The 16,210-nt window shown below is 48.5% G+C and overlaps 1 protein-coding gene across 3 annotated transcripts in view; it reads left to right on the top strand.

The window, feature by feature from the left end:
- The window catches only part of LOC135194883 (5'-3' exoribonuclease 1-like), a 90,208-nt gene that overhangs the window by 14,618 nt on the left and 59,380 nt on the right, over nt 1–16,210 (top strand). For all 3 annotated transcript variants that reach the window (XM_064221078.1, XM_064221079.1, XM_064221080.1), the window contains exon 3: nt 11,547–11,641. In XM_064221078.1, the coding sequence (XP_064077148.1) occupies nt 11,547–11,641 (95 nt within the window). The remainder of the gene's footprint in view (nt 1–11,546; nt 11,642–16,210) is intronic.

Raw genomic sequence — 16,210 nt, forward strand, 5'->3', positions numbered from 1 at the left:
AATGGAAGAATCTAACTAATTATTTAAAAAAGTTAGAAAGAGAAAGAGCGAGGAAGGCTTCTCATAGAAGTTTAAGTAGTTCTAGATCTGAACTAATTCCAAGCTTGGGATCTTCCCCAAGGGTAAGTATTGCTACTTCTCCTTCCATTGCAGCCCCTTCTCCTATTGCAGAACCTGTAGATCCAGCGAAAGAACTTGCAGATCTAAAAGCAGCCTTCAAGTTGATGGAAAACAAAATGGCTGCCATACAAGGTAAGGCTAGTGATTTGTCATTAGACAGTGATATAAGTGTCCCCAGTGTAGTGGAGGGGGCATCTGGTCGGCTCAGCAACGCTCCTAGGTCTAGACCTCTTCCAAGCTCACATGCCCGAGGAGAAGGAATGCGAAAGCCGAAAGGAGGTTGTGGAGAATCCCCACCGATCAGGTGTCCCTTCGGCGGTTTCTGTGACACCCCAGACTGCCAAGGACAGCTATTGTAAAAGCGTCCTACGTGAGTGTTTCTCGTCGTCGGATCTCATCACCGAGACTGATTGGAGAGATTCCGATCGATCTCGGCCTCTCAAGAGGAGTTGGAGGGCGCCGACTATTGACTCGAGCCCTGAAAACTTCCCTGAGGAGTCTCCATCGGGAGTTAAGAAGGCGAGAAGAGCCATTCTTCCAACCAGAGTGAGAAGGAGGCAGGAGGTGGAGGCTATGGACTCCTCCCCTCCTCCTTCCCCTCCTCCGAAGAGGATAAAGAGGAGGCTACAAAGAGGTTCATGATGGCGATGCAGGAACAGATTTCGTCATTTGTAGGAGTCCTGTCAAAGGAGCCTCCTAGAAGGAAAGACACTTCCCTTCCTATTAAAAGATCCTCCAGGCGTATGGAGGTATCTACCTCCAGGATCGATACTCCTACCCGAGGTGAGGTTTCCTGTACGAACCTGGATGAAACAATCAGACGTCTGGCACCGGCCAGGAGTGAGGAGTCACCCAGGAGGCAGGAGCCAAGAGCCAGGAGTGAGGAGTCAACCAGGAGGCAGGAGCCAAGAGTGTGGAGGCATCCAGGCAAGAGGCAAGAGCCAGGAGGCAAGAGCCAGGAGGCTAGAGCCAGGAGGCAAGAGCCAAGGAGGCAGGCCAGGCAAAAGGCCAAGGAGCCAGGAGCCAGGAGGCAAGAGGCAGAGTCAAGAGGCAGGAGCCAGGAGGCAGGAGTCAAAGAGGCAGGGAGCCAGGAGTCCGGAGTCAGGAGTCAGGAGGCAGGAGTCCGGAGTCAGGAGGCAGGAGGCAGGAGTCAGGAGGCAGGAGTCAGGAGTCAGGAGGCAGGAGTCAGGAGGCAAGAGTCAAGAGCCAGGAGTCAAGAGTCGGGGACTCGTTCCATGGAGGTTATGACTCTTCGCCAAATGGGAGCTCCTCTTCCTTCAGAACATAGGGGAGGTCTTGGAAGGACTCTTCCTCAAAACGGGAACGTTCTCCTTCGTCGGATCGAGGGTTAGACGAGTTGTCTGACGACGATCCTCCTGCTAATGAGGGACTTTCTAGTTACAAAGTCTTGGCTTCTTTACTACTACAAGAGTTTGGAGATTCTCTTAGTCCTGCAGCTCCTCCTTCTCCCTCGTTCGCTCTTTTCGAGCTCAGCTACGGCTAAATCGTCGGCCTCTTGAAAATGAAGCCTGCGATATCAATGAAGAAGGCACTCCATTCTTTAGATTCTTGGATGGACAAGAAGAAGGAGTTAGGAAAGACGGTATTCTGCATGCCTCCTTCCAGATTGCACGGGAAGAGAGGTATTTGGTATGGGACAGGAGAGACTATGGGTCTTTCTTTACCCGCCTCTGCAGATGCCGACTTTTCCAGTTTAGTGGAGGCCTCTAGACGTCACTCCTTAGGATCGGTCAGAGCGACGTGGAGCACTTCAGAGTTGAACCACTTTCTAAAGGGACTTTTTGTCACTTTAGAGGTGTTCAATTTTCTGGATTGGTCGCTCGGAGTTCTGGCCAACAAATCTAAGGATCCGGAGTTTCTGAAGAACCCAGAAATTCTCCATACCGTGCTGTCCTGCATGGACAAGGCAGTACAGGACGGTTCAGGTGAAGTGGCTTCACTTTTCGGTGCTGGTCTCCTGAAAAATGAGATCAGTGTATGGTTCCCTTTTATCGAAAGGGGTTTCTCCGAGCCAGAGGACTGCCTTACTGTTCGCCCCGCTATCAGATCATCTGTTTCCTTCTCAGTTAGTCAAGGATATATCTCGCTCACTAACTGAGAAGGCGACACAAGACCTACTTACTCAAACGTCCAAGAAAGGACGACCGGTAGTGGCGACGGTTAAGAAGGAACCTCGTCCTACTCAGCAGCCCTTTCGTGGAGGTGCAACGGCTCGTCCCCCTGCTGCCAGAAAGAAGAGCTCTGAAAAGAGAGGAAGGTCTTCATTTAGACCATTCAAGAAATCTAAGTGACTTGTTGCTCCTCAAGCACCAGTGGCGCCAGACTCTGAACTTTGCAGGAGTATGGGAACAAAGGGGAGCCGACCCTTGGTCAGTGTCGGTCCTGAAGAAGGGATATGTAATCCCCTTCGACGACCAAACCGCCCCTAACATCTTACGCCTCGGGAACTGTCAGCGAGGTACAGAGACCCGTTAATGCGAAAGACTATCCTTCAGATGGTGGAGCAAATGTGGTAAAAGAGGCCATCGAACTGGTACAAGATCCACACTCCCCGGGATTTTACAATCGCCTTTTTCTAGTACCAAAGGCATCGGGGGGGGTGGAGGCCAGTTCTGGACGTAAGCGCTCTGAATCGCTTCGTACAGAAAAAGAAGTTTCGTATGGAAACGTCCGCCTCTGTCATGTCGGCGCTTCGCCCAGGAGATTGGATGGTCTCTCTGGACCTGCAAGACGCCTATTTCCACGTTCCCATTCACCATCAGTCAAAGAAATATCTTCGCTTTGTGATAGGAGACAAGATCTTCAATTCAGGGCTCTGTGCTTCGGTCTGTCTACAGCCCCACAAGTATTCACCAACCTGATGGCGAATGTAGCAAGATGGCTTCACCTAGAGGGGATAAAACATCTCCCTCTACTTGGACGACTGGCTGATCAGGGCCAAGTCGAAGAGTCAGTGCTTGGAGGACTTGGAAGTAACAAGGAACATGATAGATTCGCTAGGGTTGCTCGTCAACCTCGAGAAGTCACAACTGATCCCCAGCCAGAACTTGGTCTATCTGGGGATTCAGATGGATTCTCGGGGTTTTCGGGTATATCCTTCGCGAGAAAGAATCGCTCGAGGTTGTCGAGAATCTCGAGCTTCTTTTAGAGAGAAAGGACAGCTCAGCGAGGGATTACCTGAGCCTTTTAGGGACCCTGTCCTCATTGGAAAAGTTCTTCTCACTAGGGAGACTTCACCTTCGCCCTCTCAGTTTTTCCTCAAAGAGGTGTGGAGCTGGAAGACGGGTCAAACTCTCGGACATCTTCCAAACTTCCACAAGAAGTAAAAGATCATCTGAGGTGGTGGATCCCTCAGCTTCAAAAGAACGAAGGCTTATCGCTTGCTCTGCAGAACCCAGACCAAGTGTTGTTTACCGACGCTTCGGAGTCGGGATGGGGAGCGACGCTGGGAGCAAGGGAGGTGTCAGGCACCTTGGACAAAGGAACAGGTGTCCTGGCACATCAATTGCAAGGAACTTGTGGTACACCTAGCCTTAAAGTCCTTCGAAAAGATAGTCAGAGACTGGGTAATACAGATCAACTCAGACAACACACGGCTCTGGCTTACATAAGAAAGCAAGGAGGCACGCACTCGTTCTCCCTCTATCAGTTGACAAAACACTGTTAACCTGGACGGAAGAAAGAGGCATAACTCTCTCACAAGGTTTGTTCAAGGGATCAAAAAATGTGAGAGCGGACAGACTGAGCAGGAGAAACCAGGTCCTTCCCACAGAATGGACTCTTCACGAAGAAGTGTGTCGAAGTCTTTGGTTCCTGTGGGGGAGACCTCACATAGACCTGTTTGCGACGTTCCTCTCCAAAAGAATAGAGACCTTTTGCTCTCTAGTAGAGGATCCGAGAGCCTTCGCAATAGACGCGTTTCTCATGGATTGGTCGGGTGTGGACGCTTACGCCTTTCCCCCGTTCAAAATCCTGGGGGAAGTGCTCAGGAAGTTTGTAGCTTCGAAGAGCACGAAGTTGATACTCATAGCCCATTTTGGCCAGCACAGGAATGGTTCACGGAGGTACTGGATGGATAGTGACTCCCCACCCAGATCGCTTCCAAACAGACACGATCTACTCAGACAACCCCACTTCGAGAGGTTTCATCACAACCTCCCAGGTCTCGCTCTGACTGCCTTTCGACTATCGAAAAGACTTGTCAGAGCGAGAGGCTTTTCTCGCGAGGCTGCGGGCTCTATCGCTAGAGCCCGCAGAGCTTCGACGAGAAGTAGTATACCAGTCGAAGTGGGAAGTCTTTAGGAGGTGGTGTAAGGTTCAGAAGCTGTCCTCCTCCAGTACCTCTATAGTGAATATTGCCGATTTCCTCCTCTTTCTGAGAAAGGAGTCACACCTATCTGTCTCGACAATAAAAGGATACCGAAGCATGCTGTCTTCGGTTTTCAGGAATCGAGGCCTAGACATTGCTAACGACAAAGATCTACACGATCTAATTAGATCTTTTGAGACGTCGAAAGCAGCTACTCCTAGAACACCGAGGTTGGAATCTAGACGTGGTCCTGAAATCCTTTCATCGGACAAATTCGAAACCTTTACATCTGGCGTCCTTCCGCGACGTCACTAGGAAATGCTGGTTCCTGGTGGCTCTCGCTACAGCCAAGAGGACGACGCGAATTACACGCTCTGGATTCCACGGTGGGGTTCAAAGGAGATGCTGCCATCTGTTCTTTCCAGACAATGTTTTTTTTTTTTTCGGCAAAGAACGAAAACCCATCAAAACCTTGGCCCAGAAGTTTTGAGGTAAAAGGCCTATCTAACCTGGTAGGCAGAGAGATAGAGAGATCTCTCTGTCCAGTGAGAGCTCTTAAATTCTATTTAGAGAGGAAGAGACAGATGGGAGCTTGTCAACAAGGTCTTTGGTGTGCAGTGAAGAACCCAAACGACTCATGTCCAAGAACGCCTTGGCTTTCTTTGTGAGAAGCGTTATTACGGACGCTCACAAGAACTGCTCTGAGGCATCCTTCGGTCTTCTAAAGGTCAAGACGCATGAAGTAAGAGCAGTAGCAACGTCTTTGGCGTTCCAAAAGAATATGTCTCTGAAGAATATCATCGAGACTACATATTGGAGGTGCAATCAGTGTTTGCATCTCATTATCTGAAGGACGTAGAGAGTGACCTATGAGAAGTGCTTCTCGCTAGGTCCTTTTGTATCAGCAGATACAGTACTGGGTCTTGGAGCAAAGACTGATCCTTAATTTTGTGTTTTTTATCGTACATAAACCCTCTTGTCAGATATGTGCTTGGTTTTCTAGTAGCAAGCTCACTACTGTCGCACGGGAGCAGAGTGTCATTGCTGGTAGGCGATCAAGGGTATGTATGACTAGTAGGGGAGTACAAAATTTTTTTTTGTATATTTTGTAATGAAAGTGTAATTATGTTTCGAGTTTTTTGGTTGTTTGTGAGGAGTTCGGGGATGACTCCTTACAATCTTAGAACTAACATGGATGTTAGGATCAGGTGATCGGGATCGGTTTTGTGCTCCTTGAACAAGGTGTATTGTCATGTAAGTGGAATAGCACCCAATGACAAAGGCCTTTAGGCTCTGCCGAGTAAGTGGATAAGACCCCATTGGCAGACCCACAAGAACTCTTAGCCATAGATCATTATCTCGCTGAGGCTCTTGAGGCTAAGCAGACTACAAGGCAGTAGCCGCGAAGTCTTCAGCCTAATAAGGTAGGAACCAAGGTTTATAAATACCTACAACATATGTTGTTTACCTGTCTATTTCAGTAGTTAGCTGTCTCTTACCCACCACCAATGGGTGCTAATCAGCTAAGTATATATCTGGCAGGGAAGTTGAATGTATAAAAATGATATTGTCATGTTACAATAAAGTTTTATACATACTTACCTGACAGATATATACGATTAATAGCCCACCCAGCCTCCCCGCAGGAGACAGGTGGAAGAGAAGAATTCTGATTAGAAAACGGGGATGGTTCCTAGTCCTGCCACCCAGGGCAGGGCGGTAGATCACCTGACCTACCTGTAGCGTGTGCCGCGAAATTTGAAATTCTGTCGGAGACGACGGAGTCTATAGCTAAGTATATATCTGTCAGGTAAGTATGTATAAAACTTTATTGTAACATGACAATATCATCTTTCTCCTTCGTCTGATCGAGGGTTAGACGAGTTGTCTGACGACGAACCTCCTGCTAATGAGGGACTTTCTAGTTATAAAGTCTTGGCCTCATTACTACTACAAGAGTTTGGAGATTCTCTTAGTCCTGCGGCTCCTCCTTCTCCTCGTTCGCTCTTTTCGAGCTCAGCTAAGGCTAAATCGTCGGCCTTTTTGAAAATGAAGCCTGCGATATCAATGAAGAAGGCACTCCATTCTTTAGATTCTTGGATGGACAAGAAGAAGGAGTTAGGAAAGACGGTATTCTGCATGCCTCCTTCCAGATTGCACGGGAAGAGAGGTATTTGGTATGGGACAGGAGAGACTATGGGTCTTTCTTTACCCGCCTCTGCAGATGCCGACTTTTCCAGTTTAGTGGAGGCCTCTAGACGTCACTCCTTAGGATCGGTCAGAGCGACGTGGAGCACTTCAGAGTTGAACCACTTTCTAAATGGGACTTTTTGTCACTTTAGAGGTGTTCAATTTTCTGATTGGTCACTCGGAGTTCTGGCCAACAAATCTAAGGATCCGGAGTTTCTGAAAAACCCAGAAATTCTCCATAGCGTCCTGTCCTGCATGGACAAGGCAGTACAGGACGGTTCGGGTGAAGTGGCTTCCCTTTTTGGTGCTGGTCTCCTGAAAAAGAGATCAGTGTATGGTTCCCTTTTATCGAAAGGGGTTTCTCCGAGCCAGAGGACTGCCTTACTGTTCGCCCCTCTATCAGATCATCTGTTTCCTTCTCAGTTAGTGAAGGATATATCTCGCTCACTAACTGAGAAGGCGACACAAGACCTACTTACGCAAACGTCCAAGAAAGGACGAACGGTAGTGTCGACGGTTAAGAAGGAATCTCGTCCTACTCAGCAGCCCTTTCGTGGAGGTGCAGCGGCTCGTCCCCTGCCAGAAAGAAGAGCTCTGAAAAGAGAGGAAGGTCTTCATTTAGGCCCTTCAAGAAATCGAAGTGACTTGTTGCTCCTCCAAGCACCAGTGGGCGCCAGACTCCTGAACTTTGCAGGAGTATGGGCACAAAGGGGAGCCGACCTTTGGTCAGTGTCGGTCCTAAAGAAGGGATATGTAATCCCCTTCGACGACAGGTGCCCCTAACATCTACGCCTCGGGAACTGTCAGCGAGGTACAGAGACCCGTTAATGCGAAAGACTCTCCTTCAAATGGTGGAGCAAATGTGGGAAAAAGAGGCCATCGAACTTGTGCAGGATCCACACTCCCCGGGATTTTACAATCGCCTTTTTCTAGTACCAAAGGCATCGGGGGGGGGGGGGGGGGGGGGTGGGGGGGGGGGGTGGAGGCCAGTTCTGGACGTAAGCGCTCTGAATCGCTTCGTACAGAAAAAGAAGTTTCGATGGAAATCGTCCGCCTCTGTAATGTCGGCGCTTCGCCCAGGAGATTGGATGGTCTCTCTGGACCTGCAAGACGCCTATTTCCACGTTCCCATTCACCATTTGTCAAAGAAATATCTTCGCTTTGTGATAGGAGACAAGATCTTTCAGTTCAGGCTCTGTGCTTCGGACTGTCTACAGCCCCACAAGTATTCACCAACCTGATGGCGAATGTAGCAAGATGGCTTCACCTAGAGGGGATATAAACATCTCCCTCTACTTGGACGACTGGCTGATCAGGGCCAAGTCGAAGAGTCAGTGCTTGGAGGACTTAGAAGTAACAAGGAACATGATAGATTCGCTAGGGTTGCTCGTCAACCTCGAGAAGTCACAACTGATCCCCAGCCAGAACTTGGTTCTATCTGGGGATTCAGATGGATTCTCGGGGTTTTCGGTGGGTATATCCTTCGCGAGAAAGAATCGCTCGAGGTTTGTCGAGAATCTCGAGCTTCTTAGAAAGAAAGAACAGCTCAGCGAGGGATTACCTGAGCCTTTTATGGGACCCTGTCCTCATTGGAAAAGTTCTTCTCGCTAGGGAGACTTCACCTCCGCCTCTTCAGTTTTTCCTCAAAGAGGTGTGGAGTTGGAAGACGGGTCAACTCTCGGACGTCTTCCCAACTTCCACAAGAAGTAAAAGATCATATGAAGTGGTGGATCCCTCAGCTTCAAAAGAACGAAGGCGTATCGCTTGCTCTGCAGAACCAGACCAAGTGTTGTTTACCGACGCTTCGGAGTCGGGATGGGGAGCGACGCTGGGAGCAAGGGAGGTGTCAGGCACCTGGACAAAGGAACAGGTGTCCTGGCACATCATTGCAAGGAACTTGTGGCCATACACCTAGCCTTAAAGTTCTTCGAAGAGATAGTCAGAGACGGGGTGATACAGATAAACTCAGACAACACCACGGCTTCTGGCTTACATACGCAAAGCAAGGAGGCACGCACTCTTTCTCCCTCTATCAGTTGACAAGACAACCTGTTAACCTGGACGGAAGAAAGAGGCATAACTCTCCTCACAAGTGTTCAAGGGATCAAGAATGTGAGAGCGGACAGACTGAGCAGGAGAAACCAGGTCCTTCCCACAGAATGGACTCTTCACGAAGAAGTGTGTCGAAGTCTTTGGTCCCTGTGGGGGAGACCTCACATAGACCTGTTTGCGACGTTCCTCTCAAAAGAATAGAGACCTTTTGCTCTCTAGTAGAAGATCCGAGAGCCTCGCAATAGACGCGTTTCTCATGGATTGGTCGGGTGTGGGACGCTTACGCCTTTCCCCCGTTCAAAATCCTGGGGAAGTGCTCAGGAAGTTCGTAGCTTCGAAGAGCACGAAGTTGATACTCATAGCCCCATTTTGGCCAGCCAGGAATGGTTCACGGAGGTACTGGAGTGGATAGTGGACTTCCCCAGATCGCTTCCAAACAGACACGATCTACTCAGACAACCCCACTTCGAGAGGTTTCATCACAAACCTCCCAGGTCTCGCTCTGACTGCTTTCGACTATCGAAAGACTTGTCAGAGCGAGAGGCTTTTCTCGCAAGGCTGCGGGCTCTATCGCTAGAGCCCGCAGAGCTTCGACGAGAAGAGTATACCAGTCGAAGTGGGAAGTCTTTAGGAGGTGGTGTAAGGGGGTCAGAAGCTGTCCTCCTCCAGTACCTCTATAGTGAATATTGCCGATTTCCTCCTCTTTCTGAGAGAGGAATCACACCTATCTGTCTCGACAATAAAAGGATACCGAAGCATGCTGTCTTCAGTATTCAGGAATCGAGGCCTGGACATTGCTAACGACAAAGATCTACACGATCTAATTAGATCTTTTGAGACTTCGAAAGCAGCTACTCCTAGAACACCTAGTTGGAATCTAGACGTGGTCCTGAAATTCCTTTCATCGGATAAATTCGAACCTTTACATTCTGGCGTCCTTCCGCGACGTCACTAGGAAATGCTTGTTCTGGTCGGCTCTCGTACAGCCAAGAGGACGAGCGAATTCACGCTCTGGATCCACGGTGGGGTTCAAAGGAGATGCTGCCATCTGTTCTTTCCAGACAATGTTTCTGGCAAAGAACGAAAAACCCATCAAAACCTTGGCCCAGAAGTTTTGAGGTAAAAGGCCTATCTAACCTGGTAGGCAGAGAGATAGAGAGATCTCTCTGTCCAGTGAGAGCTCTTAAATACTATTTAGAGAGGAAGAGACAGATGGGAGCTTGTCAACAAGGTCTTTGGTGTGCAGTGAAGAACCCCAAACGACTCATGTCCAAGAACGCCTTGGGCTTTCTTTGTGAGAAGCGTTATTACGGACGCTCACAAGAACTGCTCGGAGGAATCCTTCGGTTCTTCTAAAGGTCAAGACGCATGAAGTAAGAGCAGTAGCAACGTCTTTGGCGTTCCAAAAGAATATGTCTCTAAAGAATATCATTGAGACTACATATTGGAGGTGCAATTCAGTGTTTGCAATCTCATTATCTGAAGGACGTAAGAGTGACCTATGAGAAGTGCTTCTCGCTAGGTCCTTTTGTATCAGCAGATACAGTACTGGGTCTTGGAGCAAAGACTGATCCTTAATTTTGTGTTTTATCGTACATAAACCCTCTTGTCAGATATGTCTTGGTTTTCTAGTAGCAAGCTCACTACTGTCGCACGGGAGCAGGATGTCATTGCGGTAGGGGATCAGGGTATGTATGACTAGTAGGGGAGTACAAAATTTTTTTTGTATATTTTGTAATGAAAGTGTAATTATGTTTCGAGTTTTTTGGGTGTTGTGAGGAGTTCGGGGATACTCCTTACCAATCTTAGAACTAACATGGATGTTAGGATCAGGTGATCGGGATCGGTTTTGTGCTCCTTGAACAAGGTGTATTGTCATGTTAGTGGAATAGCACCCAATGACAAAGGCCTTTAGGCTCTGCCGAGTAAGTGGATAAGACCCCATTGGCAGACCCACAAGAACTCTTAGCCATAGATCATTATCTCGCTGAGGCTCTTGAGGCTAAGCAGACTCCAAGGCAGTAGCCGCGAAGTCTTCAGCCTAATAAGGTAGGAACCAAGGTTTATAAATACCTACAACATATGTTGTTTACCTGTCTATTTCAGTAGTTAGCTGTCTCTTACCCACCACCAATGGGTGCTAATCAGCTAAGTATATATCTGGCAGGGAAGTTGAATGTATAAAAATGATATTGTCATGTTACAATAAAGTTTTATACATACTTACCTGACAGATATATACGATTAATAGCCACCCAGTCTCGCAGGAGACAGGTGGAAGAGAAGAATTCTGATTAGAAAACGGGGATGGTTCCTAGTCCTGCCACCCAGGGCAGGGCGGTAGATCACCTGACCTACCTGTAGCGTGTGCCGCGAAATTTGAAATTCTGTCGGAGACGACGGAGTCTATAGCTAAGTATATATCTGTCAGGTAAGTATGTATAAAACTTTATTGTAACATGACAATATCATTTTTATGATGAAATTGATACAAAAAGCAAGGGTTTCTGGATATTTCTTATAGGAAAATACCGCAAATAGGCGAATTTCCTGCGAACAATGGGTAGATATTGTCCAGAGAGAAATCTGCAAATACTGGGGCCCACTGTAATGTTAAATAAACCATTGATTTCAAGCACCCAGCCACAGGGAGGTGGTCCTAGTCAAAGTCTGAAATGAAGCAGAAGTGATCTTTCCAGACAATTCTGTGAATATCAGTTTTAGAAATGCTAGTTCAAAGTTTAGTTAGAAGCCAAGGCGTAAGAAAAATGACAGATTTAGTACTGTATATAAGGAATAGTTCTCAATCCTTCTTATTTCAGTGTACATAATATAATTCTCCATATTTATTCAGGTACTGTTTCGTTTGATCCAACCAAAGAAAGTGTTCTTCATGGCAGTGGATGGAGTTGCCCCACGAGCCAAGATGAACCAACAGCGTGGCCGAAGGTAAGGTTAGCCGAGTGCGAGTATTCTTAGTATGAGCTTGTCAGTTCTTGTAGATGTAACTTCAACTTGGGTGTGTGTGAAATTCGTTTTGAGTTTATTTCCGATATCTCAAAATGAATTTTAAAAAAAATGTTCTTCCATTAGCTGAATATCTTGCACCAATTTATATTTTTGACATGTATTTTTAAAGTATATTTTTGTACATGAACTTTCCTGTCAGACATATACTTAGCTTACGTCTCTGACGTCACGACAGAATTCAAAACTCGCGGCTAACGCGACAGGTAGGTCAGGTGATCTACCTTACCCGCCGCTGGGAGGCGGGTGTAAGAACCATCATACCTTTCTTGCCAGATTTTTTCTGTCGTCGGTGTCGACCACACCTGTTGTCGGTACCTCTTGACAGTTGGATTCTTTTCTCGTTTTCGCCCTGGATTGTTTCTACGGACTTTTGGTGAAGTACCCGATCTTTTGGCCTGGCATTCGCGCATTTGTGGACAGTTATTGGACTTTTCTTTGGATTTTCTTTGGATTTTCTTGGATTCATGATGTCTGATGTTGATACTAAGAAAACTGCTATGTTTAGAGTTTGTTGTATGACTGAGTGTAAGGTGAGGCTACCGAAAGCTGCGGTAGACCCTCACACGGTATGTTTGAAGTGTAGAGGGAATGAATGCACCTTTAATAACCCTTGTAATGAATGTGAAAAGCTGAATGAGGATGAATGGAAGTCTTTGTCTTCCTACTTGAGGAAGCTTGAAAAGGATAAAGTTAGGAAAGCTTCTTCCAGGAGCAGTAGTAGATCTCGTATTAGCGAGTTGGATGTAGATAATCCTATTTTAGAAGTAGCTCCTTGTCAGTTTCAGCTCCTGCTCCCTGCACCGAAGCCGAAGATACGCCTTCGGAAGTGGCCTCAATGAAAGCCACCATTCGCAGTATGGAGAGGAAAATCAAGCAACTAGAAGGTAAGAGTGATTCCAATAGTGATTGTGCACGTGTGAAAACCCAGCTGCCAGTGGAGGGTGGGTGCGTCTGATCGGCTCCCTAATGCTTCCAGGCCTAGACCTCTTCCAGACTCCCAGTCCCAGTGGAGGAGGAAAGTCGAAAGCCGCAGGAAGGTTAGGGAGCATCCCCAACGGTCAGGCGTCCCCTCGGTAGTTCCTGTTGATCGTTCCCAGGCTACCTTGGATCGCTCCAAGAGAGAAATTTTGCGCCAGTGCTTCTCGTCGTCGCCTTCGCCTTCTCCTAAAAGAGGATGGAGCTCTTCGGAAGCCTCGCGCCCTTCGAAGAGAGCCTGGAATGCTCCCTGCGCCGCCCTTCCAGCCCTGAAGTTTTTTCGGAAGAGCCTGAGGTGGAAGCGAAGAAGCGTAAGAGATCTCAGGAGTATCGTTCACCGAGCGGAGATCGAGCCTCTTCTCCTGTTCACGAGTTTGTGAATTCTCCTGCAAGGGTGTTGGCTAACCTTCAGGCGCAGATTTCGGCTCTGGCTGGCTCTCTTTGCGGGTCTTCTCGTCGCAGGAAGGACGTCTCGCTTCCTGTAAAGAAGTCCAAGCTCCCCTCTCCTGACTCTCGCTTTTCGACGAAAGAGGCGCGCTCACCTGTGCGTTCGGCTTCTCGCAGGAGGCTTTCTGCTTCGGGACAAGATCAAATCTGCGTCTAAGCGACATTCGCCTGACGACAAGTTTCTCCTTCAGACAAGGAGCAAACTGCGCGTAGAGATCCTCACCCTACAGACGCTCTTCTCGAGACAGGATCGCTCCCCTTGACAGGCGCCAAGAGCCTAGTAGGCATACTCACCCTCGTAGCCGCTCCTCGTCTCGCATCCACTCTCCGGTTGACAAGCGCCCTAAATCGGACAGGCGCCTTTCGCTGGACAGGCGTCAAGAGCTTGTTAGGCGCGTTTCGCCTGGCAGGCGCTCTTCTCTGACTTTTACTCGCCTCCGAGTCAGGCGCCGAGATCCTAGCAGGCGCTTCTCCCCTGGTAGGCGCTCACCTAGTAGGCGCTCGTCGCCAGAGATTCTCTCGCCTCGGTTCAGGCGCCAAGAGCCTGGTAGGCTTTCTTTCGTATGGCAGGCGCAGTTCGCCTGGTAGCCGCTCTCCTTTGGATAGGCGCCAAGAGCCTGATAGAATTTCTTCTTCAAAAACAGGCGCTCTGCACCTGACTGCCGCCTGACTCCTTTTAGGCTTCAAGGATTCTGGGAAACGCACTCCTCCAGAACAAGAAGGATGTTTGCAAGTAGACACTTGCCTGAAGCATTGTCTCCAAGACGTATACGTCCAACTGCCTCTAGAGACTCATTTAAGAATAGTCGCGCCTAAGGATCAGGAGGGCTCTTCGGCTCAGGAGGAACAGGACCCCTCAGAAGAAGAAGGACCAAAAGACGCCTCAGTTTCCTCCTATAATGAAAACTAAACAGAGTTACTCCTGCAAGAGTTTGGAGATATCCTTTCTCCTGTGGCTTCCCCCTTCTCCTCTTTCGTTATTCTCCACTTCGAAGACGTCGAAGGTTTCGTCTTGTGTAAGGATGAAACCTACTGTTTCCATGAAGAAGGCGCTGAGAGGTTTTGGGAATGGCTCCTTTCGAAGGAAGAGAAAGGGAAGACGGTTTTTTCTTTCCCTCCGTCTAAACTGACCGGCAGATTGGGATTCTGGTACGAATCGGGAGAACCTTTAGGCCTCGCTCTCCCTTCGTCTGCGGACTCGGACTTCTCCTCATTAGTGGATGCTGCTCGTCGTTCCGCCCTCTTGTCCGCCAAGACTACGTGGGGAATGAACGAAACTTGACCACTTACTGAAGGGAATGTTCCGAGTCCTGGAAGTTTTCAACTTCCTTGATTGGTCTTTAGGTGTGCTGGCTAATAAGACCAAGACCCCAGATGCTCTGTCTCCTGAAGATCTTAACTGTGTACTCACTTGCATGGATAAAGCAGTGAGAGACGGATCGAGTGAAGTCTCCTCACTGTTTGGAGCTGGAGTGCTTAAGAAACGGTCGGTCTACTGTTCGTTTCTCACGACAAGGCAGTGTCTCATGCACAAAAGGGCATCGCTCGTATTTGCTCAACTCTCTCCTCTTCTGTTCCCCAAGAAAATTATCCAAGATGTCTCGAGTGCCCTTTCAGCTAAGGCTACTCAGGACATGTTAGCCCAGGCGGCCAGGAAACCTCGCTCTGTCTTCCAACCAAGACCAAGAAAGAGACTCCTCTGAGACAGGAGCCCTTTCGAGGAGGACCCGCTGTCAGAGGTTCTGCAACCAGAGGGACTAAGACCTTTTTAAGAGAGGTAAAACCAACCTTCTCTAAGTCAGTCAGAGGGAAGAAATAGCGGTCCAAGGACTCCAGACATCAGTGGGTGCCAGACTACTGAAATTTGCCGACGTCTGGGCCCACAAGGGGCGGACAATTGGTCCCTATCGATTGTCAGCAAAGGATACTCATTCCCTTCTCGTCAAGACCACCATTGACGACAACTCCGAGGGAGTTGGTAGCCAAGTACAAGGACCCCATCATGAATCAAGCCCTTTCTCTAGCAGTAGATCTCATGCTCAGAGACGGAGGCTATAGAACTAGTGAAAGATCCCCGCTCTGCGGCTTTTACAACAGGGACTTTTCCTAGTTCCGAAGAACTCAGGAGGATGGAGACGGTGTGGATGTAAGCGCCCTGAACGTCTTTGTGGAAAAGAGGAAGTTCGCCATGGAGACAACTTCCTCAGTGTTAGCGGCTCTTCGTCCAGGGGGACTGGATGGTGTCTCTAGACCTTCAGGACGCTTACTTTCATGTGCCGATCCATCCTTCTTCACGGAAGTATCTACGATTCATGATGGGAGGAAACATCTTCCAATTCAAGGCCTTGTGCTTTGGCCTATCAACTGCACCCCAAGTTTTTCAACGGGGTTAATGAAAAACGTGGCGCAGTGGCTACTTTGGATTTTTTTGGGAGTGAGGGTGTCGCTTTATCTCGACGACTGGCTAATCAGAGCAGAGTCTCAAGAAAGATGTCTGGAGGACCTTCAAAGACCCTTACATTGGCAAGTTCGCTGGGACTTCTGGTGAACTTCCAGAAGTCTCAATTAATCCCCAGTCAAGAGAGGATATATCTGCGGATTCGGATAGCTTCTCTGGATTTTCGGGCTTTTCCGTCGCCAGAGAGGATAGGCTCGTTGCTACGAGAAAATAACGACCTTCCTAGAGAAAGATGCATGCACAGCGAGGGAGTGGATGAGTCTGCTGGGGACATCTCCTCGCTGGAGCAATTCGTTTCTCTAGGAAGGTTGCATCTCAGGCCTCTACAGTTCTTCCTATACCAGAACTGGAGGCGTCTCTCCCTAGATCTGGAGTTCTCCTTCAAGATCTCAAGAGAAATCAAGAGAGACCTTCGGTGGTGGAACGACCCACTTCGATTTGTGGAAGGAATGTCTCTCTACATGCCGAGCCCCAACCAATGTGTTGTTTTCCGACGCATCGGAGGCAGGCTTGGGGAGCGACACTCGGGACAAGAGAAGTGTCAGGCACTGAAGAAGGGGATCAGGTGTCCTGGCACATCAACAAGAAAGAGTTGATGGCAGTCTGGA

Source organism: Macrobrachium nipponense, chromosome 15, assembly GCF_015104395.2.
Source record: "Macrobrachium nipponense isolate FS-2020 chromosome 15, ASM1510439v2, whole genome shotgun sequence".
Lineage (NCBI taxonomy): Eukaryota > Metazoa > Arthropoda > Malacostraca > Decapoda > Palaemonidae > Macrobrachium > Macrobrachium nipponense.